At 47.9% G+C, this 26,707-nt stretch overlaps 1 protein-coding gene across 1 annotated transcript in view; it reads right to left on the bottom strand.

Annotated features, from left to right (window-relative positions):
- Window positions 1-26,316, bottom strand: part of SND1 (staphylococcal nuclease and tudor domain containing 1) — a 967,943-nt gene extending 941,627 nt beyond the window's left edge. Inside the window, exons 1-3 of the mRNA XM_082257077.1 lie at window positions 26,129-26,316; window positions 14,684-14,833; window positions 187-307 (exon numbers count right to left, since the gene is read on the bottom strand). Of these exons, the coding sequence (XP_082113203.1) occupies window positions 187-307; window positions 14,684-14,833; window positions 26,129-26,194 (337 nt within the window). The 5' untranslated portion in view covers window positions 26,195-26,316. The remainder of the gene's footprint in view (window positions 1-186; window positions 308-14,683; window positions 14,834-26,128) is intronic.
- Window positions 26,317-26,707: the final 391 nt, after the last annotated feature.

Below are 26,707 nucleotides of genomic sequence, written 5' to 3'. Positions count from 1 at the left end.
GTCTTTATATTTGGGGGTTCCAAGTAATTTTCTAGTGAAAAATACTGAACTTGTAATGTGTCAGCAATAGGCTTGGTCCTAAAGTGGTTAAAACATTGCAAGAGACCCAAATCATTCACAGCACTAAAACCAAACATTATAATGTACGCATTTTACATAGCAATTCGCAAATTCATTTTTACACACCTTTGCCCAAATATACTATTCCATACTCTCTTCCTTGAGGGGTCTTGTATTCTACAACAAAGCAGATCTCTTTTCCAATCAACTTCTTCCTTAAGAATTCTCGAGCTGGAAATGCCCAAGGCTGGAATAGAATATTAAATCTTAGTTTGGGTTAGGTCAGACCATAACAATGCATGAAGATTTTTACAGAGCTACATATTGCAGTATACACATTCATAGGAGAAAACAATGAAGAGTTTCTTGCCTAATTGGACAAACAAAATTACAGGCTAGGAGTATATCTAAAGGCAATTTTTGTTTCTCCACTTAGAAAATCCCCCCTTTAGTACTGGTGAGGTATCGCTGGGAAATTTACCATCACCACTAAAAGAAGCAACATTTTAATGGGGGAGGTAGGCTGTTCTGGTGAAAACTAAAAAAAAACTATTTACCATCACTTCTCTTGGTGGCAGCAACAAGAAAAAAAATATTTTACAAGAGTGTTAGTAACTTCCAAGTAAAAAAAAAAAAAAAAAAAAAAAAAAGAGTTGTGGCTTTAGATACCCTTCAAATACAAGATTTAAAGGCTAGAAGTGATTAAACTCAAGCAAGCAGTCTACCAATTTTACCAAGTTCAAAGTCTTGAACAGAGAACATCACGTTTGCTAAACCTCCCACCCGCAGAAAACTAAAATTATGGACAAGCAGCCATCTACCGAATGTGGTTTAAAGCGGAGTTCTGGCCCCAAAATCGACAGTCGATTTTGGGCCATCCGCTTGCTATAGGTCACCTGAAACAGAAATGGATAATTACGATTTATTTTTTTTTACTTACCTTGTAATTGCAGAAAAACACTCACCTTTCTTCCACTTCCTCCCTCAGCGGCCGCGGCCCGCGCTGTCACTTCCGCTTTGCAATGATTCCTGGGAGCTGAACGTCATCGCTCCCAGGAATCAATGCGCCTGCACCGGCCCCGACGTCAGTTCCGGTTCAGGCGAGTCATACCTTGCTAAACAGCTTCTGGGCATGCCCAGACCAGTGTTAATTTCGTCGACTAAAACCGACTAAAACGTTTTCGTCGACTAACACAATTCAGATGACTAAAATACGACTAAAACTAAAATGGCATTTTAGTCAAAAGACTAACTAAAACTAAATTGAAATTTGCTGCCAAAAATTAACATTGGTGCATGCTCAAAGCATAAATAATAACATATTAGATTTTTCACTCCAGGACCAGCAGTAGTATATAATGAGTTTGGAAATTGTAGAGAAATGCTTAAATAATGCATTACAAATTACAATTGAACTACACCCATTTGATTATAGATGACTAAAATGAGTTTTAGTCGACTAAAATGTAGGGCGTTTTAGTCGACTAAAATATACTGGAGTTTTAGTCGACTAAATACGACTAAAACTAAAACACTTGCAGAAGACTAAAATAGGACTAAAACTAAAATGCCATTTTAGTCCTAAGACTAAGACTAAAACTAAATTGAAATTTGCTGCCAAAATTAACACTGGCCCAGACGCTGTGCAGGGATGACGCTGCGGTCCCAGAAGTGACAGCGGGGCCGGCGCAGTGCATCGTGGGCCGGAAGAGGATGGAAGAGGACGCAGAAGAGGATCGCGCTGGCTTCAAGCTGCCCACACCTGAGATGGCAGCGCTGGAGAAGATTTTTTAAAAGTGAGTATTTCTTCTTGCAGGTAAGTGCGAACCGGGACAGATCAGAGGCTAGCCATTGTGGAATGTACTAGCCCTGACTGTCCCGGGGGTATTTTCATTGAAATTTTTTTTGGTGGCGGGAACTCCGCTTTAAGAAGAAAATCCCTAGACGTGAGAAACTTAGACGCAGATCCAGTATGAAAATTGAACGTCTGCTTTACTTTTAATACCCATCTTCCAAATGAAATAGGAAAGAATAGCTTCTGGGAGACTGGGGCCTGCCAGGAATCAAAACAATGATTAAAATAATGCAAGGGCTCTTTCACACGGGCGATCCGATCAGATCCGCCTGTCAGTTTTTTAGGCGGATCTGATTGGATCCTCCATGCGGCTCTATGGGGCAGCGGATGTCAGCGGAGACACCTCCGCTGACACCCGCTGCCATCCGCATCCGATCCTGTCAGTGAAATCTGGACGGATGGAAGCCCTATTTTTCCATCCGTTCAGTAATCGGAGCGGATCGGATCTGATGAGAGCGGACAGGCGGTCCGCTCTCATCCGATCCCCCATAGAGGGCAGCGGGGGCTGAGACACCTCCCTCTCCGCTCTGCAAGCGGAGACGGAGCTGTTATCCTCCGGCTCAGCGGGGATTGCGGATCGATCCCCGCTGAGCAACACGGATCCGCCTACGGAGGCGGACCGTGTGAAAGAGCCCCAAAAATACTTCAGGAGGGCATCAGAATTCTGAGCCCACAGCTTTCCTGGGATGCAGCAGTGACTTCACCCAAACCTCTCAAATTCATCGGAGGCCTGGGATGGTAATTGATAACATTTCCACTTGCACATTTCACTTGGGGGGGTTCAACAGTAAAGTGGACTTCCCCTTTTCATGGAAGGTCTACTTTAAAGCTTAACTACAGGATAAGCAAATTTTTATTCAAGAGACATTCTTGGTATGTTGTGTACTTTTTACACAGAACTGAAGTAAACCAGTTGAATTTTCCTTTTGTGCAGGACCTTCATTATGAAGACCAGTCACTGCTGCTCTCTCCTTGTCCAGGATGGCCACAAAGTATGGGCAGAATAGGGATGTCACTGCTACTTTTACAAGGCAGTGATTGGGTTTGTATAGTCATTTAGTGCAAAGATATTACTTTGTGGCTATTAAGTTTAAATGAGTCTGTTCCTGGAGCTCAGCAACCCTGCCACTACAATCAAACTGCCAATAAGGCCTATTGCACATGGTGCGGTTTAAGTTTCTGCTTTTTTGAATAATTTCAGGCATTTGTTTTGCACAAATCACACTTTTTTGGTGCATATTTGTACGTTCGCAAATTTACGCACGCACAATACCTTCCTAGGGAACATGAATTCAGATTTATACTCGTATGTATGCATATGAGCGCATTTGCTCTCACCGCAAAAACTGACCGGGAACACTGATTTTCTATTTTTTTACTCAATACGCAGAGCTTGTTTACTCGTCTGGGTGTAGAGGCACATTGTGAACAATGGGCTGCATTTTAGATCAGTACAAAAAACGCTGTACTGAGCTTTTGCAAGCTGCAGTGCGCAAGAGGCCTAACAGTTCCTGCATATAAAATTGTAAATATTTATATCACTGTCAACTGCTGCTGTTGCCCCGAGATCTTCTCAGAACCAGACTTTCAAAAGTATCAGATTCCTGGTCCCCTCAGTGGTTCCTCTGCCACCTACAGTGCCTTGAAAAAGTTCACACCCCTTGACATTTTCCACTGTCATGTTATAACCAAAAACGTAAATGTATTTTATTGGCATTTTATGTGATTGAACAATTTTCTTTTTTTGCTAAACAGATGAAAAAACTGAACATTTTGAAACAAAACCCTTTCATTTGTTATAAAATGTTGCAAATAAGTAATTTTTCTCTACTAATGCGCACCGCCGGGGCACTGATGCAAGGGCAATACGAGGCAGCATTAATTGGGACTGAAAAATCAGCATTGCTGAAAACTAATATGGGCACTGATGAGGCTGCACAGATAAGGCAGCATTGACAGGCACTAATAGGTGGCCACACCGGCTGTCCAGGGGGTAGGGGGCTCTCGGGCTGAGCAGACCTGACTCGGAGCCACAGTGAAAGCTCAATCCGGGGGGGAGCCAGGGCGCCCGGGAGATCCCTGCAAGGTGGTGTCCAGCTCGGTGCCATTGCTGAGCCCGTTCAGAGCTGTCGGTTCCTGCTCTAGGGAGTCTCCCCGAACAGCTCGATGTAGACACGCACCCAGCGGGAGGAGAGAGCTGCACAGGGCACACTTCCTGCCAGGGGCTCTACTCTGCCCAGTAGCTCTGCTCCTCCCCCAACCCACCCCTTCCTACTATTTTACAGCCCCTCGTCTACTCTAACCCAGCCCTCTCTGCCTTTAACCCGGCTTCACAGCACTTGCATCAGACAGCAAATGTTCCTGCCAGCCACCCGGCAATTGTGCGCCCAGCTGCTCCCCCCCATGCTAGCCACTGGGGCAAACAGCAGCCCAGGCACCAGTCCGCATTTTCTAGTCGCAATGGCGACCTGGCGCCTGGGGGTTTATCGATCCCTGAGTTAAAGGGAATGTAAAGTCTCAAAGTTTACCTGAATGCATTCTATGCTTTGGGGAAAAACCTGTGCTGCAGCTTCCGCAAGAGCCCCTTTGTCTTATCTGAGCCCACCCCACCCACAACATGCATGAGGCCAGCAGCTTCAGCCACTGTCTGTCCTCATTGGATAGTGTGATAGCAGCAGAAGCCATTGGTCAAATCCAGTGACATGGGAGCGGGGTCGAGTCCTGCTGTGTCAATGGACACACTGGCACAGGTGCCCCAATACAGGGCCATAGATACATTTTTATTCGGGAGGGGTTAGCAGTAGGTACAAAAGTATTTTTAAAAAAACAAAATTGCACCAAATTAAAAAAAGCTGGCAAAAGGAAAACTGTTGCTCACAGTAAGCACATTCTTAATTCTATTTTCTCAGATCAATTGAAAATTGAGCCCGATTTCAGTTTTGCCTTCTTCCAGTTCTTATGAACATTGCCCAGCTTGGTTGGCTATTGTCCAGCCTAAAGCTGGGTACTTGCTAACCTGGCATACTAGACAAGAGAAGCGGCACTGTGCATTGTTCATACATACAGAACATAACTCAACTTCCGAGCTTCTGAGAATGAGGGACATGACAGGGAGGAAGTGACTTATGCCGCACGTAGCGCACCGCAGCAAAAGAGTGGGTGTGGCAAAACAGAGTGGGAGGGTCTAAGAGACATGGTTAAACAAAACCTGGGTTTCCTTGTACCTATAAAATACATTGAGGCCTCCATAATTGCTGTTGTGTTAGCCTGAAAGGCCCTGACTTTTCACATGTAGCAATGTGGGATCTTTACTGGGGAGATGCAAAGGGCACCATCTTGTGGAAGGAAGCAGCAAAGCACACTGATTTTTTGTTAAACCGGCATACAGGACAAGAGAAGTGGTACTTTGCAGACACACCGCATAGTCCATACAGAAAAAGAAGTTACTAAGAATGCGGTGCACCCAGGAAACAGCATCACAAAAGCAAAGGAAGACTCAGCCCAGCCTTTAGTTGATATCATTAAGGCCCTGTTCACATGTAGTGATATGGGATCACGGGCTGGCAGTATCCCCATGATTCTGCCTGCAATTCCAAATCACACTGCAATGCTGGCAAAATGCAGCACGTGTGTGTTCCTTTCATTTTTTTAGTGGCACCAAAATATGGTGTGGTTTTGGATCCTTGTGTGATAAATAGAACAGTCACAGCAAAACTACACCACATTTTGGTGTTACTAAAAATGAACACAAACACGTGCTGCATTTTGCCAGCATTGCCTTGCGATTTGGAATCGGTGTGGCGGCGAGCGGAATCACAGGGATATTCTGCCCACAATCCCAAATTGCTAACAATTATAGAAGACTCAGCACCCAGCACCTCAGTCAACAAACTTTGCCAGCAGTGAAACTGCTCTTGGAAATTATTAAAACAGCAACTAATTGGGGATATGAACAGAGACTCTGCTCTGCTGTGAGATAATTAACACAGAATACATTCAAATATGTAACAAAACCGCCACAAAAATAATGTGATAATGTATGCGATGCATACTAGCACATTATTCCATTCATTTTCAGGGAGAAGATTTTTTGTGGTTTACTACCACTTTAAGCTAAGACCAGTAGGCCTAGCATTGCATGGAAAGGATCAACAACCTCCTCAGCAGGACTACAATGCAGGCTAGCAGCATAGGGATTAATAACCTTCAGGGCAGCATTCAAATATAGTAGCACAGCACGCCATACAGATAGCACACCCATGGGGATAGAGAGCCTGTTCATTTGTAGGTTGCCTTCTTTTTTCAGAGCCAATCTGTCATAAAATAGATAACACAAGAGCAAAGAAAAAAAAATCCATCCTGCCCACTGTGCTTATATGCAGAATGGCAGGATTGGCATTTGTAAGAGATCAACCTTACACCTATTTTACACTCTAATGTTGAGACTGAGGTATGCATTGCAAGCATGAAATAAGAGGATAAGAGATTATGAAAAAGTTTATAAAAACAGAAGAAAAAAACTCCAACTGTTCTAGTAGCCCTGAACTTGATTCATGGTTGAAGTTCAGATCTAGAACACAGCACACAGACACCTGGTGCAGGGTTCATACACATTTTTACCAATAAAATTCCATGACTTTTCCATGACTTCACGTAAATATTCATGACCTAAAGTTTCATGAAATGTCTATGTATACATGTTAAATAAGAAGAAAATCCATGTCACACCCAGCATATTTTTACTAAAATAAATGACAAGCTTTGTAGTATACAGTACCTCTGCAGTAAGGGTTTCGTTTCTGGATACAGCGTGACTCAAAATGGTCCCTTTGTTTTACAGTGAATGAGATGGAAGCACCGCTGCCGCAGCTGGGAGCTGGTGTCACTTCAGGCGCACGGGTGAAAAAGCCAGCGATCGGATGCTGTCGAGCACGCAGCTACAGACTGGCGCTTTGCACCTTTAGCATCGCTAGACCGCGCTGCCTCTCCCATGTTCGAAAGGTCAAACATTTTACGACACACACTGTACATTTAGCACGTCCCGTGTCCTGATCTCTCTCCAGCCACCTCTCATACTTCTCATCATGAAGCCATACATTTTAAAGCTGCATTTCCCTGGCATTGCTATCCTGTGAACACACTAACTTTAGCTGAAAATGTGTTACCCCCATAAAGTTAACTTGTAATTTGACCAATATACTGTAACTGGAGAAAGAAGATTAACCGCTTGCTGACTGCCGCAAGTACATATACTGCGGCGGTCAGCCCCATGCAGGCAAAGTGACGTATGGGTACGTCACTTGCCTGCCAGCCAATAGGGGGCGAGCACGCGCCGACAGAGGCGCGCTCCCGCCCCCGCTCGCTCACCGATTCCTGCGCGTGTGACGGGCGGACCCGATGTCTGCCGGTCACTCGGGATTGTCCGTTACAGAGGGAGAAAGGCAGGCGGCTAATGTAAACAAAGCCACCTGTCATTCTCCCTTGTGTAAGTGCAGAGATCATACGGTCCTGCTATGCATGATCGTATATCTCTGTAGTTACACAAACAGCCACATCCCATAACAGTTAGAAGCACGCTCCTAGGGACACACTTAACCCTTCCTCCTCCAATAAAGTTAACCCCTTCCCCGACTGTTATTTTTACAGTAACAGTGAATATGTATAGCACTGATTACTGTAGTAATGTCACTGGTATCCCCAAAAGTGTCAAAAATGTCAGTCAAGGGTCCGATCTGTCCCCGCAATGTCGCAGTCCCGCGTAAAAAAAAAAAAAAAAAAAAAAAAAAAAAATCGCAGATCACCGCCATTACTCGTAAAAAAAAAAATAAAAATGACAAAAATCTTTCCCTTAGTAAACGCAAAAACTTTTGCACAAACCAATCAAAATACATTTATTGCGATTTTTTTTTACCAAACATATGTAGCAGAAAACAAATTGGCCTAAAATGTTAAAAAATTTTGATTTTTACATTTTTTTTGGGGGGAATTTCATAAAAAAATGTGAAAAATATTGTTATTTTTGCAAAATTGTGGCTTTTTTTTTTTAATAGCGCATGATCAAAAAATCACACAGGTGATCAAATACCACCAAAAGAAAGCTCAAGTGCTTAAGTGGTTAATGGCGGCTCCTGTTTGGGGATAAAGCTTCAGTTTAGGAAGTCATGATGGAGGTGCACCCGGACTGGTATGGATGGCAGTCAGATGCACAAAATGCAGCGCTTACTCTTTTCTTTAGGCCCAAGCCACAGTCATGATGGAGGTGCAGGTGGACTGGTATTGATGGCACTGATGCACAAATGCGGCGCTTACTCTTGTCTATACTCAGGGGTCAAGTCCTGGGAAAAAAAGTGAGGGGCTGTGGACATGATACAGGTGGTGGCCAGAGACTGCGGACAACATGATACAAGAGATGGCCAGAGACAGCAGACAACATGATACAAGAGATGGCCAGAGACAGCAGACAACATGATACAAGAGATGGCCAGAGACTGCGAACAACATGATACAAGAGATGGCCAGAGACTGAAAACATGATACAAGAGATGGCCAGAGACTGAAAACAACATGATACAAGAGATGGCCAGAGACTGAAAAACAACATGATACAAGAGATGGCCAGAGACTGAAAACAACATGATACAAGAGATGGCCAGAGACTGAAAACAACATGATACAGGAGAAGGTCAAGAACTGCGGACATGATAGAAGATAGAAGAGGGGGGCAGAAGAGCACAGGGGAAGCAGAGAGCACTGGAGGAGCTGAATGGAACGGAGGAGGGGGGATTGGAGAGAAATAAGGGGGGGTTTGGAAAGCATTGCAGGGGGGTTGGGAGGCGCAGGGGGGGTGGAAGCAGGAAAAACCAGGGGAATGGAGAGCACAGGGGGAGGGGGGGAACTGGAAATCACTGAGGGGGGAGCCAGGGAGAGCCAGAGAGCATGGGGGGGAGATGAAAAGCACTGTGGGGGGCGCTAAAGAACACCGGGGAGGGGCGCTAAAGAACACCGGGGGGGGGCGCTAAAGAACACCGGGGGGGGCGCTAAAGAACACCGGGGGGGGCGCTAAAGAACACCGGGGGGGGGCGCTAAAGAACACCGGGGGGGGCGCTAAAGAACACCGGGGGGGGCGCTAAAGAACACCGGGGGGGGGGCGCTAAAGAACACCGGGGGGGGCGCTAAAGAACACCGGGGGGGGGGCGCTAAAGAACACCGGGGGGGGGCGCTAAAGAACACCGGGGGGGGCGCTAAAGAACACCGGGGGGGGCGCTAAAGAACACCGGGGGGGGGGGGGCGCTAAAGAACACCGGGGGGGGGGGGGCGCTAAAGAACACCGGGGGGGGGGGGGCGCTAAAGAACACCGGGGGGGGGGCGCTAAAGAACACCGGGGGGGGGGGCGCTAAAGAACACCGGGGGGGGGGCGCTAAAGAACACCGGGGGGGGGGCGCTAAAGAACACCGGGGGGGGGGGCGCTAAAGAACACCGGGGGGGGGGCGCTAAAGAACACCGGGGGGGGGCGCTAAAGAACACCGGGGGGGCGCTAAAGAACACCGGGGGGGCGCTAAAGAACACCGGGGGGGGCGCTAAAGAACACCGGGGGGGGCGCTAAAGAACACCGGGGGGGCGCCTAAAGAACACCGGGGGGGGCGCTAAAGAACACCGGGGGGGGCGCTAAAGAACACCGGGGGGGGCGCTAAAGAACACCGGGGGGGGCGCTAAAGAACACGGGGGGGCGCTAAAGAACACGGGGGGGCGCTAAAGAACACGGGGGGGGGCGCTAAAGAACACGGGGGGGGGCGCTAAAGAACACCGGGGGGCTAAAGAGGGGGGCCAGCAAAGGAAGTTGTATAGGAGGGGGATGGGGCAGCTGCATAGAAATGAGTTGAACTTTCCATATTCCTCCTGCAGCCGCTGAGAGTAGTAACAAGCATTCAGCGACAGCATGAGGAATATGGAAAGTTTAATTAATCTCTTTGCAGCTGCCCCATCCCATCCCCATCCTATCCAGCACACAAAACGAGACTCCTCAGGCACTCACTGACCTTCTTCCTGCCGCTGCCTTCTTCACACGGAGATACGGACACCGGCCTGACACCCATCAGCGCAACGATGCGGGCGGCCCGGCGGACACCGGCCTGACACCCCCCCCCCCCCCAACCCAGTGTGGCCTGACACCCCCACCCAGTTCGGGGATGCGGGCGGCCCGGCGGACACCCCCCAGTGCAGCCTGACACCCCCCCAGTGTAGCGATGCAGGCGGCCCGGCAGACACCCCCCAGTGCAGCCTGACACCCCCCAGTGTAGCGATGCAGGCGGCCCGGTGGACACTGGCCTGACACGCCCCCAGTGCAGCGATCCAGGTGGCCCGGCTGACACCCCCCAGTGAGCGCACCCCCCCTCCCCACTGGTATGCCCCTGGGAGCGGGACAATAAGTGCACTATTTCTTGGTTTCAGGTTTAGGCGGATCAATCCGCCGCAGAGTTCCCAGCCTGTCATGGTCTATTCATATTGAAGAGGCCAGTTACTAGGCTTCAGCTGTGCAGTGCGCTGCGGCTGATTAATCCAACTAAACCCGAAACCTAAAATATTCCACTTACTATCCCCCACTCCCACAGAATACAGGGGGCCCAGAGACATTTTCTAAATTAAATAGTTGCACAAAATTCCATGATTTCCAAAACTTAGTGGGGTTTACTCATTTTCCATAACTTTTCCAGGCCTGGAAAGTGTCCTGTCAAAATCCCATGACTTTTCCAAGATTTTCATGACCGTACGAACCCTGCTGGTGGTTGTTGGTGACCTGTCCTCCTGGAGTCAATGTTAAGGTCCAGACTCCAGCACAGCAGCACTTCAGAGAAAATGGAGATGATCCTTCTGCGTGGTACTGGCAAACAGGCAGGCTCGGATGAGCTAACAGCACTCAGACTCAGGCAGCTCCTTGCCCAAGCGACAGCGAAAGGCAGGAAGTAGCAGCGCAAAGATGAGGAGCGGATCATGTGTCAGTGGGTGGGATAGCTGCTGCCTGCTCCCTCCCGCTCTGTTCTCAGTGCTGCTGTCCTCCTGGAAGCTTCTTGACAAGTCAAGACATGTCTCTGGAATCTCAGTCTGGAATAGAGGAGGTGTGGAGGCAGAGAAGACAGACGAGAGCACTGTCAGCCAGAGCCTCCCTCATCCCAAGCCTACAGCCCAGGCAGTGCTCCAGGTGGTCAGGTGGAGTAACTGCAGGCAGCAGCATTAAAATAATGCATTAGAGCAATTTTTTTTATGTATATTGTAAACCCCCCCCCCCCCCCACTTAACTACGTCCCTGCCCCCATAGAAAGTGGCCCTCCATGGGGACACAAAGCCAGGAGCTCCGGCGGGGCACCCCAGAAGAGGATCAGGGTTTGCTCAGTGCAAAGTCCCTGCATAGAGCAAGTGTAACATGTTATTTTTTTTATTAACGTTTGAATCTTAATCACTTTAAGAGGCATCTATGACTAGTTTAATGCGCTTGACCTAGTCCTTGCAGTTAGGGTCCCTAGTGTTAAATCTGTGGCCGTGGATGAACAAAGCACACAATTTTTCAAGTACATCTTTCCTGCTGTCAGACAATGTGGCTGGGAGGAACAAGGATGGGTTTGAGGGGAGAGTCGAGTCATTAAAAAACTGAAATCTTATCAGAATTGCATCAAAGTACAAGCAGATGCGATTTCTGAAGGTTTACACTGAAGTCTATGGGGCCAACATGCTGGAAACTAAGTAGCTCCGGAACTTTTTTTTAAAAATCTCTACATTTTGAGCTGCGTTGATGTTAACTGGCACCAATATTTTATTTCCCTTGTCATGTGATTCTCTGACACTCAAGTTGCAGAGATTTCACTAGTGTGAAGCAGGCCTTCATTTCTCATACCTTTGCAAAACCGAATAGGCTAGTTCCTGAGGCTGCCAGTAGATGGCATTAACATTCCACTAACCGCAACATTCACATAAGGATAGAAAAGCGTTCATTTATAATTAGAAACCAGGAAACCTTTATGACAGATCTAGTGTTTCAGTACAATAAAATGAACAGCCGATTCATATTACTGAGAGGCTAGCAGCAAAAAGTTCATGCAAAATGACTAACAATTTTCAAAGAAAAAAAATCAAACTTTCATTGAAGATCACAGCAGTCAAATACAACTCAATACATACAACCATCCTTTAACCAATGCAGCAATGGCTGAACACATGCAAAATAACGATAAGCAGTCCACGATAAGCAACTAATCGGAATACACATTTAGGATTTATATTAAACAGATTGCACAATGTTTTACATTATAAAGGGAGACAATACAGTTCTAATACAAATCAAAACCTGAGGGATAGAAAGGCCCTGCTCATAAGAGCTTACAATCTGTTGAGGGGCAAGTGGTATAAAAGAAAACCTTGAGGGATAAGCCAATCTGAGATATTAAAAGTTTAGTTACATGAAGGTGAGATAGGCTTTCCTGAAAAAATTGGTTTTCAGGGATTGTTCAAAACATAGTGGACAAGTAGGAAATAACCTGACAGGTTGGGTAGAGAGTTTCAGAGGATGGGAGAGGCTCTGGAGAAGTTTTGGGATGAGCATGGGAACCAGAGAGCAGGTGGTCTTGGGAGGAATGGAGAGGACAGTTTGGGCTATATATTGAGATGAGATTGGTGATGTAGCTTAGGACAGTGTTGTGGGTGGCTTTGTATATTGGTATTTTTTAATGTTTTAGTTGGGCAATCAGAAGGCAGGGAGGAGGGATTGGCAGAGAGGAGGGATTGGTAAGGTGCAATAGTCTGGCAGCAGCATTCATGATAGACTGAAGAGGGGGTAAGCCTATGGAGGAGGGAGCTGCAACAGTCAAGGTGAGATACAGGAATGAATAAATTTGCCTGGTGGATTCATTTGGTTAAAAAAAAGTGATGGATTTTTGAGATGTTACGGAGGTGAAGTCTACAAAATCTGCATGGCAATTAGATTTAGGGTTGAAAGGGCAGGTCAGAATCCATGATTACTACCAGTACCCTGGCATGAGGGGGGGGGACTGATTTGTATTGATCCTGTTAGAAAAGTCAGAGAGGGGGGACATGGGCTATGGGGGTTGTGGTTGGAGTATTAAGTTTATAGGTACTGTAATTTTGCAGAGCCAGTGAAAATGCAGAATTTGAAATTAACAACATTCAGATCACATCTTTGCATTAGATTTGTCCAAGCATGGTCAGTGATCAAATTATGCACACAGCCACCTAGGATTTTATGGACATCTCAAGTCTGAGAACAAAGTGTCCATATATTGCACATGTTGGCCAATTAATAAACCAGCAAAATTCAATCACTTGATGGCCCTGTTGCTACCCTCTCCATCTCATCCTTTGAAATACCGAAGGAGCCAGGGGAAGTATCTGGCTGGACAGCTGCTACATCCAATCAGATAAAGCCACTTTTTGGGTAATCTGAGCCATCTGGGTTGGCTGTTAAAACATAACCGCAGCAGGAGATTTGTCCACGCACATATGGCATGGATGGCGAAATCTTGTTAGATTTTTCTTAATTTAGCCTGCCAAAAAATAAAAAATCTATATGGCCAGATTTAATGGATGGCCATTCACAACTCTTCATTTATCTGAAAGATGAATTTAGAATTAAGCTGTTCACTCATGGCACAAACACACAAGTGAGCTATATCATTATGACCACTGACATTTAAAGTGAGCATTATCCTCCTTACAATGGCATCTGAAAGTAGGTGGGATATATTAGGCAGCAAGTAAACATGTGGTCCCTGAAGTTGATGTGTTGAAATTAGAAAAATGGGCAAGCGTAGGATTTAAACAATTTTGACAAGGGCCAAACTAATATCTAACTGGGTAAGAGAATCTTCAAAACTGATGTTCCTGTCTGTGCTGCTCAGGACCTACCAAAAGTGATTCAAAGAAGGAAAGCTGGTGACAAGGTCATGGGCAGCGAAGGCTGGCCCAGGTAGTCCAATCCAATTACTAAAAAAAGTTAATGCTGGTTTAGACAGACAGGTGTCAGAAAACCGTCCATCGCACTTTATTGTGTATGGGGCTGCACAGTTGCAAACTTTTCAGGGTGCCCGTGCTGAACTATGTCCATAGCAAAAAGCACCTGCAATTGGAAGGGGAGCAACAGATCTGAACCACAGAGTAATGGAAGGTGGCCTGGTCTGAAATTCAGGAAGGGTTTGAGGATCAAAAAACTTTTAGGTGTTGACTTGGACTCCAAATTCTCCAGAACTCAATATAGTAGAGGCATCGGTTAGATGTGCTGGACAAAAAGTCTGATCCATAGGGGGGGGGGGCGCCTAACTTTGCAACTTACAGGACTTCAAGGATCTTTTACTGATTTCTTGGTGCCAGATACAACAGCATACCTTCAGAGGGTATGGTGGGTGGCTATAATTATGGCTAATCGATGTACAGTATAATTATTATTATACAGGATTTATATAGCGCCAACAGTTTGCGCAGCGCTTTACAATGTGAAGGAAGACAATACAGTTACAATACAGTTCAAAACAGGAGGAACTAGAGGGCCCTGCTATACACATACATTACACACCCCACTGCACAAAACCAAAAATAGAATGCTTCAGGCATTTAAACCCATTTACCCCTTTTGCCTAAAATTAACTCCTGCAACTTCAAGTATAAAGTGCACTTACCCATTACATGAAACCTGTTGCTTATTCCTAGCCAGAAAAAAGTGCAAGTTATATAAACTAAGAAAGGGACATTAATAAGGTTTATGCTTACCTCATCTGGCACATCTTTTGCATCTTGCTGAGAAGCAGCAGCTCTGCGTGCCAGTGCACCAGCACGGATGTTACTAAGGTTGATTTGACGTTCTGGCGGTGGACCTCCACGTGGCTGTCCTCTAACAATTATGGCACATCCAGAAAGCACCTAAAAAAAAAAAATACCTTTAGTCTCAATGGGGCATTACAACAAAGACATATTTGCATAAACTTTAAATTGTTCATTTGAACATAGCTGGTCAATCTCCTCGAACACATGTAGCGACTGTCACCACGTATGAACTTTATCATTAGCTCCATATAGTGCTATGTGCCGGCAGCACGATATGGACTTCCCCATCAGGCTGAGCGCAGTATTTAGGAAAGTTTTGTATTTTCTGAAGTACAACGCTTCCTCTGGCTGGTTTGGAGATCATGCCATAAGATCCTCTTGCCTCCAAGTTTGTTAAAGCGGTAGTAAAGTCTTTTTTCACCTGCACCTACAGGTAAGCATAAGAAAGGCTTTTCTGTAGGTACAGTGAATATTTCCTCACAGTTTAGGGGAAATTTACATTTATAGCCGCCGGTGACCGTCACCCCGCAGCATACGCAATGAGCTCTAAATAGATGCCACTTGAGCACACTCCATTCAGAGCACTGCATCATAATTGACTCCCACAAATCAAAGAGTACATAATAGTTTGTGAGGTTGAAGAAAAGACATCAGTCCATCCAGTTCAACCTGTGTGTGTGTTTGCTGTTAACCTTACATTGTATACCCCTGTATGTTGTGGTCTTTAAGGTGCCCATCTAATAGTTTTGCTCCCTGCTGATATGACTGCTTGTGGAAGCGAATTCCACATCCTTACTGCTCTGACAGTGAAGAATCCCTTACGTATTTTAAGGTTAAACCGTTTTTCCTCTAGTTTTAGTGAGTGGCCACGTGTCTTATTGTATTCCCTTTCTCTAAAAAGTGTGTTCCTTATGCTTGGGTCGCCAGTACAGTATTTGTACATTGATATCATTTCCCCCTCAAGCGTCTCTTCTCCAGAGAGAATAAGTTCACTGCTTGTAGTCTTTCCTCATAGCCGATGCCCTCCATTCCCCCAATTATTTTTGTTGCCCTTCTCTCCAGTTCCAGCACATCCTTCCTGAGGACCGGTGCCCAGAACTGGACAGCATACTCCAGATGTGGCCGGACCAGAGTCTTGTAGAGTGGGAGAATAATCTCTATTTCTGGAGTGAATCCCCTTTTACATACATGCCAGTATTCTGTTGGCTTTGCTTGCAGCGGCTTGGCATTGCATGCCACTGCCAAGCCTGTTGTCTACCAGTACTCCCAGGTCCTTTTCCATCTTAGGTTCACCCAGAGGTTTCCCCCCTAGTGAGTAGCTTGGTTTCGTATTTGACGCCCAAGTGCATTACTTTACATTTTTCAACATTAAACCTCATCTGCCATGTAGTTGCCCACCCGATTATTTTGTTCAGGTCTGCTTGTAAGGTTTCCACATCCTGCATAGAAGATATTGGCATGCTTAATTTAGTATCATCCGCAAATACTGAGATTGTACTAGATATCCCCTCCTCTAGATCATTTATGAATAAATAAACAGGATTGGTCCCAGGACAGAACCCTGGGGGACCCCACTTTCCACACCTGCCCAATCCGAGTACTCCCCATTAATCACCACCCCCTGGACTCTCCCCTGGAGCCAGTTCTCTATCCAGGTACTCACCCTATGGTCCATACCTACATTCCTTAGATTGTACAGTAAGCGTTTGTGGGGAAAGGTGTCAAAGGCCTTTGCAAAGTCCAGATACACCACATCTACAGGCTTACCTTTATCTAGGTGGCAGCTCACTTCATCGTAGAAGGTTAATAGATTGGTTTGTCAAGAACAATTTTTCATGAATCCATGCTGATTACTACTAATACCGTTTTCATTACTAAAGTCTTGTATATGGTCCCTTAACATCCCCTCCAAAATCTTAAAGACCACTGATGTTAGGCTGACTGGCCTATAGTTACCCGGGATATATCTCGGCCCTTTTTTAAATATTGGTACCACGTTTGCGTGTAGACTATCCTTAAAGATAAAGAATAATGGTCTGGCAATCACCTGGCTGAGCTCTTTAAGAACCCTCGGGTGCAAGCCATCCGGTCCCGGTGATTTGTTTATGTTAAGTTTCTCTAGTTTAGTTCCAAGACTATCTTCTGTTAGCCATGGGGGTACTTCCTGAGGTGTATTTAATTTATCATTACAAGCTGGGCTAGTGTAGCCCCCCAGATTCTTTTGCGAAGACTGAAGAGAAGAAATTATTTAACACTATCGCCTTTTCTCTGTGGCCAGATTTCCTTCATCTTTTATGGGGCCAATGTGTTCTGGCCTCGCTTTCTTACTGTTTTTATATACTTAATTTTCTTGGGGTCCTTTTTACTCACTTCCGCTAGGTCTCTCTAGTTCTATTTTGGCCGCCTTGATTTCGCCTTTACATTTCTTTTTACACTCTTTGTAAAGCTTGAGACACTTCCACTTCAAATAATCCTTGTGATTGAACACCTCTTGCAAAGCAGTACCGTGAGAAATTGCATGAGGGTCTGCTCACCTCCAAGATGACCTCCAAATCATAAGTCTGAACAGGCAGTAAAATTTGATCAAGCCAGGGTGATCAGCAACTCCACCCTTAATGGATAACCTTATAACCTGGAATCTTATAGCGTACACTTTCATGCAATTTCTCACCGAGGTGTACTCCGATATAGACCGCTACCTAGAGCAGATGAAGGGGATCACAATTCTTGCTTTTGTAAACCAGATGTTTTCCATATATGTGGCTCTTCACAATGATAAGGTTTGTGAATTCCTCATACTTGATGTACAGGTCTTCCACTGTAATGACCTACTTTAAAGAGGTTGTAAACCCAAAAAAAAAAAAAAAATGAAAGGACCCTGTAAGGCAAAGGCATTATGAGCTAGTAGTATGTATAGCATACTAGCTTATAAAATACTTACCCTAGAATGAAGCCCCAGCAGTGCTGCCCGCTAGCCGGTGACAAGGCTGACCTATTCGGCCACCCTGCTTCCTGGTTCGCATCCTCCAGCCACCTCATTGGCCGCAGGTGCGATGACATCACTCCCGCGCATGCAAGCGGGAGCCGCCATTCACGGCACAGGGCTCTGAAGGAACGGTACGGGTGGCCATTCCTTCAGAGCGCTTGCGCCAACGACATCATCGGCTGTATGAAAAGTAAATATCTCCTAAACTTGCACCGTACCTATAGGAGTTTACAACCACTTTAAGTCAAGCTGTTTCCTGTTAGGGTTGTACATTTTCTATAATGTGCATTTGCCTATTTTTTATCCTCTTCCTGAAAAATTTAATAAAAGATTAAACGGAAGTGTGATCGAAGAGATGGCTACAACATGTGACTGCAGAACACTCAGGCAAAACACAGGAGGCAAAATGGAGTCAATCAAGTGGTATTAAAAAGGAAAGATGGATCTATTTTAATCTGTTTGAGCTACCCTGCTCAAAAAATTTTTTAAAAAAACTTTGATAACACATCAGATCTCAATGGGGAAAAACATCATGCTGGATATCCATACTGATATGGACTGGGTAATTTTCCGAAAGAAAGATTGCCCCATCGTTTGATTGAAAATAAATTTATTAATCTACAGAGGGCTAAATTCAAAAGCACTCCTAAAAATCAAAGTGAAAACATTATGCCGCAGGCTAGTTATTTTGCACAAATTTCAATGCAGCAAATCAAAATGGTACTCAGTAGTTTGTATGCATGCCTGACAGCGTGTGGGCATGCTCCGAATGAGACAGATGGTGTCCCTGGGTTATTTCCTCCCAGATATGGACCAGGACATCACTGAGCAGAGATCCTGCCCCCAATATCCACTTTAAGTATATTTCATGAGAAGCCATGTGGGAGACACAAACATGTGGAAGAAGGTGCTCTGGTCAGATGAGACCACCGATTAACTTTTTGACCTTAAAGCAAAATGCTATGTGTGGCAGAAAACTAACACTGCACATCACCCTGAACACACAATCCCAAACGTGAAACATGGTGGTGGCATATTGGAGATTCATTCCTTCATCAAGGACAGGGAAGCTGGTTAGAGCCAAATAAAGGGCAGATTTAGAAGAAAACCTGTTAGAATCTGCAACAGACTTGACTGGGGCAGGGGTTCAATCTTCCAGCAGGACAACCACCCTAAACAGAGCAAGAGCTACAATGGAATGGTTTAGATCAAAGTATATTGTTAGCATGTGTTAGAATGGCTCAGTCAAAGTGCAGACCTAAATCCAATTGAGAATCTGTGGCAAGACTTGAAAATTGTTCACAGATGCTCTCCAATCTGACAGAGCTTGAGCTATTTTCCAAAGAATGAGCAAAAATGTCACTCTAGATGTGCAAAGCTAGTGGAGACATACCCAGAAAGACTTGCAGCTGTAGTTGCTGCAAAATGTGGTTCTACAAAGTACTGACTCAGCGGTGCAGAGTACAAATGCATGCGACATTTCACATATTTGTAAAAAAATTTGAAAGCCATTTATCATGTTCATAAACAATAACTCACCCTAGCTCCACCGCACTGTGGGAAGATAAAGAGCCAAGTGTCGGTGCTAAAATTCTTTATTCTAGATGACGGCGTACAGCTGAAACGCGTCAGTTTGTCATGTCACCACTATCTATGTTGGAATAAAGAATTTTACTTGGAAGCCTTTTCTTGTGCTGGCTTTATTCAAATAACCTTTATCGTGTTCCTTCCACTTCACAATTATGTGCCACTTTGTTAGTCTATCATTTAAAATCCCAATTCACATAATGGAAGTCTATGCAAGACGCTCCGAGGTTGCCCCGAAATACTACAGGACCCTTTTTCCAAGTCGGAGCGTCTTGTGTCGCTCCTATTAGAACGGGTCCTGTAGCGGTCAATGGACCGCGACTTGTCAGGCTGAAAACCTTCTCAAATTGAAAACTTTGAATTAAAAATAAATTGTGTAGGAGCAACAAAAGGATAATGTGCCAGAGTTCAGAAGCATGAAGGCTATATATCAGACTTTCAATCCATTTTGGAATTGTAGGGGAAGAGAAACTGATCTCAGGTGAAGACACCGTAGAGGTGGTAACTTGTCTAAATACATATTTGTGGGAGTTACGGTATGCACATTTACAGTATAATGATTCCAACTGTAAATGAAATGTCTAATCAACAAAGGCCACTGCAATTTGGTTGCAAACCCTCAAGCATGCATTAAGGTGAAAAACCTGTGCTGCAGCTCTCACCAAGACCTTCCTTTTTTCTTACCTGAGCCCAATCCGATTCAGCAAAGTGCACAAGCTTAGCGGCTCTAGCCGCAGTGTCTCTCCTTGGATAGATTTGCTAGCAGGAGGCGTTGGCTCCCACAGCTGTCAATCAAATCCAGGGACACGGGGCAGAGCGGAGTCAGGCTGTGTCAATGGACGCCACAGTGGGACTTGGGAGAGAGCCTGCACAGGTGCCCCAGGGGAAAGCAGCTTTTTGTGAGGGCACCTGATGAAGAGGAGGGGCCTGGAATGCTGGCAGGGCACCGCAGAAGAGGAGGATCAAGGCAGCTCTGTGCAAAATGATTGAAGAGAGCAATTAAGTATAGGAATGTTATATATATATATATATATATATATATATATATATATAGTGTCCTGGTGTATTTCCTCCCAGATCTGGACCAGGGAATCACTGAGCACCTGAACAGGCCAAGGCACAACCTGGCGGTGTTGGATGCAACGAAACAATGTCCCCAGAAGTAAGTGTTCCTTTGGATTTAAGTCACGTGAGCATGGGGACCAATGGTATCAATTCCTTAATCCTCCAGGAACTGGCTGCATACACGCGACATGAGGTTAGGCATTGTCGTGCACGGGGAGGAACCCAGGACCCACTGCACCAACGTAGGGTCTGACAATGGTTTCAAGGATTTCATCCTGATATCCAAGTCAGGGTGCGATTGTCTAGCCTGTAGAGGTCTGTGCGTCCCTCCATGGATATACCTCCCCAGACCATCACTGACCCAACAACAGGTCATGCTGAACTAGGTTACAAGCAGCATGACTTTCTCCAGGGCTTCTGCAGACCCTTCCACCTTTGGTCATGTGCTCAGGGAGAACCTGCTCTTATCTGAAGAGCACAGGGGGCCAGTGGCAGACATGCTAATACTGGTGTTCAATAGCAAATGCCAATCAAGCTCCACAGTGCCAGGCAGTAAGCACAGGGCCCACTAGAGGAAGTCGGGTCTTCAGGCCACCCTCATGAAGTCTGTTTGGTCAGACATTCACACCAGTGGCCTGTTGGAGGTCATTTTGTGGGGCTCTGGCAGTACTCATCTTTTTCCTCATTGCACAAAGGAGCAAATACCGGTCCTGCTGATGGGTTAAGGACCTTCTACAGCCATGCCCAGCTCTCCTAGAGTAACAGCCTGTCTCCTGGAATCTCCTCCATTCTCTTGAGACTGCTATCCTGCAAGAGTTGGACTTGCCTGTGCAACCTCTATACAGTCCAGGTACCGCCTCATGCTACCAGTAGCAACACTGATCCTAGTCAAATGCAGAACTAGTGAACAGTCAAACTAGGAGTAGGGAAAAAATGTCAGCAATGGCCTCCAACTGTGAAACCATTCCTGTTTTGGAGGTATGTTCATTTTTGCCCATCTAGTGCCCCTGTTTATTTTGTTAAATCCAAAGCAGCTGAAACGAATTAACCCCCTCTGCTACTTCACCAAATCAATACCCACGGAGTTTAATTGAATTGATGCTATACTCTGATTAAAGTGTTTATTTTTTTGAGCAGTGTACTACGGCTACTGACAGTAACTAAACCCAAAAAACTAGAAGTGCTCCGAATGGAAATTTTGGTGCTGAAACTGAAAATGCAGGATGCGCTTGGCCGAAAATGACAGTTTTGAAAACATATTTACATACAATTGTATATTCAACTTTTTAAATATCATGAATTTAAATGATAAATTGTCGTCCATTATCGGCACCTTTAGCGCAAGAAAAATGTATCCCTTTAAATTCTTTGCATGGCTTCACACTGGTCCATTGTCCTTCCACTGTTATTTCTGCTTGCTGCAATTTTCGTCAGTTGGGAAAAAAAAACTCCCCTCCCCGTTGAAATGCTTTGAAAAGAACGCATCAATGTACCAGTGTCATATTTTTTATCATTTTTGAGTCACGTGACCTATGAAAACCAACCATAAACAAGGTAAAAACTGAATAAAATTGCCCCAAACTCACAGGAAAATCTTGTGCATTTTCAGTGCTATTATCTGCACATTTTTCTCTTATCGGCAAAATACCATTTTTGCCCAATATATTTCAGCGGCCAAAATTTTGGTGTCTCTACCAAAAACAAAAGTTGAATCTATTGTAGTTTACTAATCATTGATGTGGTTACGGCTTTCTTCTCAGATATTTACTTTATTTTCACCTAGTGATTGGCCAGTAACCTCCTGTTTTAGGGTGGCTCCACTGCATCTATGGAGGAGCAATATAGCCTCTATTGGACAGCATTACTGTCAATCAGTGGAGAGGGTGGTGCTAGATGGGCTAGATTTAAATAGACATTAGTTGCTAAGGCAGCCAATAGAATCGATTTTCTTTCCTTCCACCACAGGTGGAATTAAAGTAAGTTGATTCCCCCAACCACACATTCAGTGTTGATGTGGGAATGCCTCTTGTAGAATTATTGCATTCTGCTAATATATTAGGGGTGGAGGACCTTCCCAGCTGGCAGAACATGACTTCTAGCCACTGCCAGTAGCTGCATGCCAAAAACCTGACAGGCTGGATGAACCCAAGTCAATCCATTTGGGTACAACCAGCCTGCCTATATATATGGATCAAAAATTAGTAGTCCATGAGATCCAGCACAGTCTTACTAGCATCAAAGTCTTCCCCACTAATTTAGGCTTCTGTGCTGCCACCTTACTTTCTGGAACCATCTGTCACTTTTTGATCATTTAAAGCCATCATCCTTTGGGCTGTCAGGAGGGTGGCTGCTGACTATAGTGCTGTCAGTCATCAGTAGAGCAGCCCTTGGCCAAGGGGCAAACAGAGTAGGGGTACGCAACGGGAGGGGGGGCCTTGCCTTTGGCCGAGGGGCCGGCAACAGAGGGGAGGAGGGAAGAGGGCAGCCCTTGATCAAGGGGCCAGCAACCGGGGGGGGGAGACAGGGAAAGGGCAGCCCTCGTCCGAGGAGCCAGCAGAGGGGCAGAGAGGAGAGGGCAGCCAGCCAATGTAGGGGCAAGCCCTCCTGGGCCTGTCAGCAGACATGTGGGGGGCAGCCTTGGGCCATGGGGCTGTCAGCCAGACATGTGGGAGGGGCAGCCTTCGGCCAGGAGGCTTGTCAGCCAGACATGAGGGAGGGGCAGCCTTCGGCCGGGGGGGCTGTCAGCCAGACATGTGGGAGGGGCAGCCTTCGGCCGGGGGGCTGTCAGCCAGACATTTGGGAGGGGCAGCCTTCGGCCGGGGGGGCTGTCAGCCATGTGGGGGGGCGGAGGCTGGCCGGGGGGGCTGTCAGCCATGTGGGGGGCGGAGGCTGGCCGGGGGGGCTGTCAGCCATGTGGGGGGGCGGGGGCTGGCCGGGGGGCTGTCAGTCATGTGGTGGGGCGGGGGCTGGCCAGGGGGGCCATCAGCAATTTCGGGGGCTGGCAAGGGGGGGCAGAGGTTGGCCAGGGGGCTGTCAGCAACTTCGGAGGGGGCAGAGGTTGGCCAGGGGGCTGTCAGCAACATCGGAGGGGGCAGAGGTTTGCCAGGGGGCTGTCAGCAACTTAGGGGGGGCAGAGGCTGGCCAGGGGGCTGTCAGCAACTTCGGGGGGGCAGAGGCTGGCCAGGGGGCTGTCAGCAACTTCGGGGGGGGCAGAGGCTGGCCAGGGGGCTGTCAGCAACTTCGGGGGGGGCAGAGGCTGGCCAGGGGGCTGTCAGCAACTTCGGGGGGGCAGAGGCTGGCCAGGGGGCTGTCAGCAACTTCGGGGGGAGCAGAGGCTGGCCAGGGGGCTGTCAGCAACTTCGGGGGGAGCAGAGGCTGGCCAGGGGGCTGTCAGCAACTTCGGGGGGAGCAGAGGCTGGCCAGGGGGCTGTCAGCAACTTCGGGGGGAGCACAGGTTGGCCAGGGGGCTGTCAGCAATTTCGGGGGGAGCACAGGTTGGCCAGGGGGCTGTCAGCAATTTCGGGGGGAGCACAGGTTGGCCAGGGGGCTGTCAGCAATTTCGGGGGGAGCACAGGTTGGCCAGGGGGCTGTCAGCAATTTCGGGGGGGAGCACAGGTTGGCCAGGGGGCTGTCAGCAATTTCGGGGGGAGCAGAGGTTGGCCAGGGGGCTGTCAGCAATTTCGGGGGGGAGCAGAGGTTGGCCAGGGGGCTGTCAGCAATTTCGGGGGGGAGCAGAGGTTGGCCAGGGGGCTGTCAGCAATTTCGGGGGGGAGCAGAGGTTGGCCAGGGGGCTGTCAGCAATTTCGGGGGGAGCAGAGGTTGGCCAGGGGGCTGTCAGCAATTTCGGGGGGAGCAGAGGTTGGCCAGGGGGCTGTCAGCAATTTCGGGGGGAGCAGAGGTTGGCCAGGGGGCTGTCAGCAATTTCGGGGGGAGCAGAGGTTGGCCAGGGGGCTGTCAGCAATTTCGGGGGGAGCAGAGGTTGGCCAGGGGGCTGTCAGCAATTTCGGCGGGAGCAGAGGTTGGCCAGGGGGCTGTCAGCAATTTCGGGGGGAGCAGAGGTTGGCCAGGGGGCTGTCAGCAATTTCGGGGGGAGCAGAGGTTGGCCAGGGGGCTGTCAGCAATTTCGGGGGGAGCAGAGGTTGGCCAGGGGGCTGTCAGCAATTTCGGGGGGAGCAGAGGTTGGCCAGGGGGCTGTCAGCAATTTCGGGGGGAGCAGAGGTTGGCCAGGGGGCTGTCAGCAATTTCGGGGGGAGCAGAGGTTGGCCAGGGGGCTGTCAGCAATTTCGGGGGGAGCAGAGGTTGGCCAGGGGGCTGTCAGCAATTTCGGGGGGAGCAGAGGTTGGCCAGGGGGCTGTCAGCAATTTCGGGGGGAGCAGAGGTTGGCCAGGGGGCTGTCAGCAATTTCGGGGGGAGCAGAGGTTGGCCAGGGGGCTGTCAGCAATTTCGGGGGGAGCAGAGGTTGGCCAGGGGGCTGTCAGCAATTTCGGGCGGAGCAGAGGTTGGCCAGGGGGCTGTCAGCAATTTCGGCGGGAGCAGAGGTTGGCCAGGGGGCTGTCAGCAATTTCGGGGGGAGCAGAGGTTGGCCAGGGGGCTGTCAGCAATTTCGGGGGGAGCAGAGGTTGGCCAGGGGGCTGTCAGCAATTTCGGGGGGAGCAGAGGTTGGCCAGGGGGCTGTCAGCAATTTTGGGGGGAGCAGAGGTTGGCCAGGGGGCTGTCAGCAATTTTGGGGGGGGGGCAGAGGTTGGCCAGGGGGCTGTCTGCAATTCTGGGGGGGGGGCAGAGGTTGGCCAGGGGGCTGTCAGCAATTCTGGGGGGGGGCAGAAGTTGGCCAGGGGGCTGTCAGCAATTCTGGGGGGGGGGCAGAGGTTGGCCAGGGGGCTGTCAGCAATTTTGGGGGGAGCAGAGGTTGGCCAGGGGGCTGTCAGCAATTTTTGGGGGGGCAGAGGTTGGCCAGGGGGCTGTCAGCAATTTTGGGGGGGGCAGAGGTTGACCAGGGGGCTGTCAGCAATTTTGGGGGGGGCAGAGGTTGACCAGGGGGCTGTCAGCAATTCTGGGGGGGGGCAGAGGTTAGCCAGGAGGCTGACAGCATTTTCGGAGGGGGCAGAGATTGGCCAGGGGGCTGTCAGCAATTATAGGGGGGCAGAGGTTGGCGTGGAGTGGGAGCAGCCATGGCCATGAGGCTATGAAGACAAAACTAGTAATCAGCAGCCGATTGAATGATTGACATGACAGTAGTAGGACTTAGCGGCAGATGTGATAATTCAGTAGCTCATGTCACCCATGGCAGGCAGCTGTTGATCCCTATAGAGAAGCACTGGATTCGGATACAATCAGTGATCAGTCAGAGTGTAGATGCTACAAATCTGATAGAATGTTTCCAGTTGGCCGGATCCTGAGGTTACAATGTGGATCAGATTGCCCAGAGCCGGGGACAGGAAGAGTCGCCAACACAGCGCTTCCCCTGAAGTCCCGGGCAGCACCTGGAGGGGGTGAGCAGCAGGTAAAAGGGGGGAAAGGACACAACAGCTGGAGAGGCGCACAGGTCACCCGGCGCACATTCCTCCACTCAGCTCCGTCCTTTGTACTCTGACCGGCGGACAGCCGCACACAATTCTCACCAACTTTCCCCGCTTTACACAACTTCCCCGGCATGGCGGAGCCCGGGAGAGCCGTGCCCGCTGCTCCTCACCTCAACTGCGCGGACCTGGCCGCCGCCACTACCTCTCCCCCACAGCCGTCTACCCCCCTCTCACCATCTTTACGATGCCTCTCTGCAACGCAGGGGATGCTGTGGTTGTCTGTACTCCTGAGGAAGCCATGACGTGACAGTCGGTACGGAGATGGATGACGGGGCCGGGAGCTGCTTGTATTGCTGCTGTGCTTCTCACACTGACTGACTAAGAGAGAGCGCCGCCGCTGCACAGCCGCTATTTATCGACCCGCCCCCTCCGCCTGACCCGCGCAAGCGCGCTCCACTATAGACGGGATAGAGAGCTTTCAGGATGACGCCGAGATTCCGCCCCTCCGAGGATTGCACTTCCGGGTCGCTGTTGTAGGAAGGACACGTCAGCACGTGTATGTGTGGGAAAGTAAGCGGTACTGGATGTCAGTCGTGAAGTTTGGAAGAAAGTTTTGTAGCGCCAAAACGAATCCATAGGATAAAAGAAGCACGGGCCTTCACGGGGGGGAGAGAAAGAGAGAGACCCCCCTCTGTTCTGGGAGGGTCACACCTCTGTATTCATGGCTTATCATCATATCCCTGTGCTGCTGACTTGTTTTGTTGCTAAATATATTTATTCATAATTCTGTTAAATATATATTCCTTTTAAAAG

This window comes from Pelophylax lessonae (genome assembly GCF_965119305.1).
Source record: "Pelophylax lessonae genome assembly, chromosome: 4".
NCBI classification, from domain to species: domain Eukaryota; kingdom Metazoa; phylum Chordata; class Amphibia; order Anura; family Ranidae; genus Pelophylax; species Pelophylax lessonae.
This window is presented reverse-complemented; position numbering and strand designations above follow the sequence as displayed.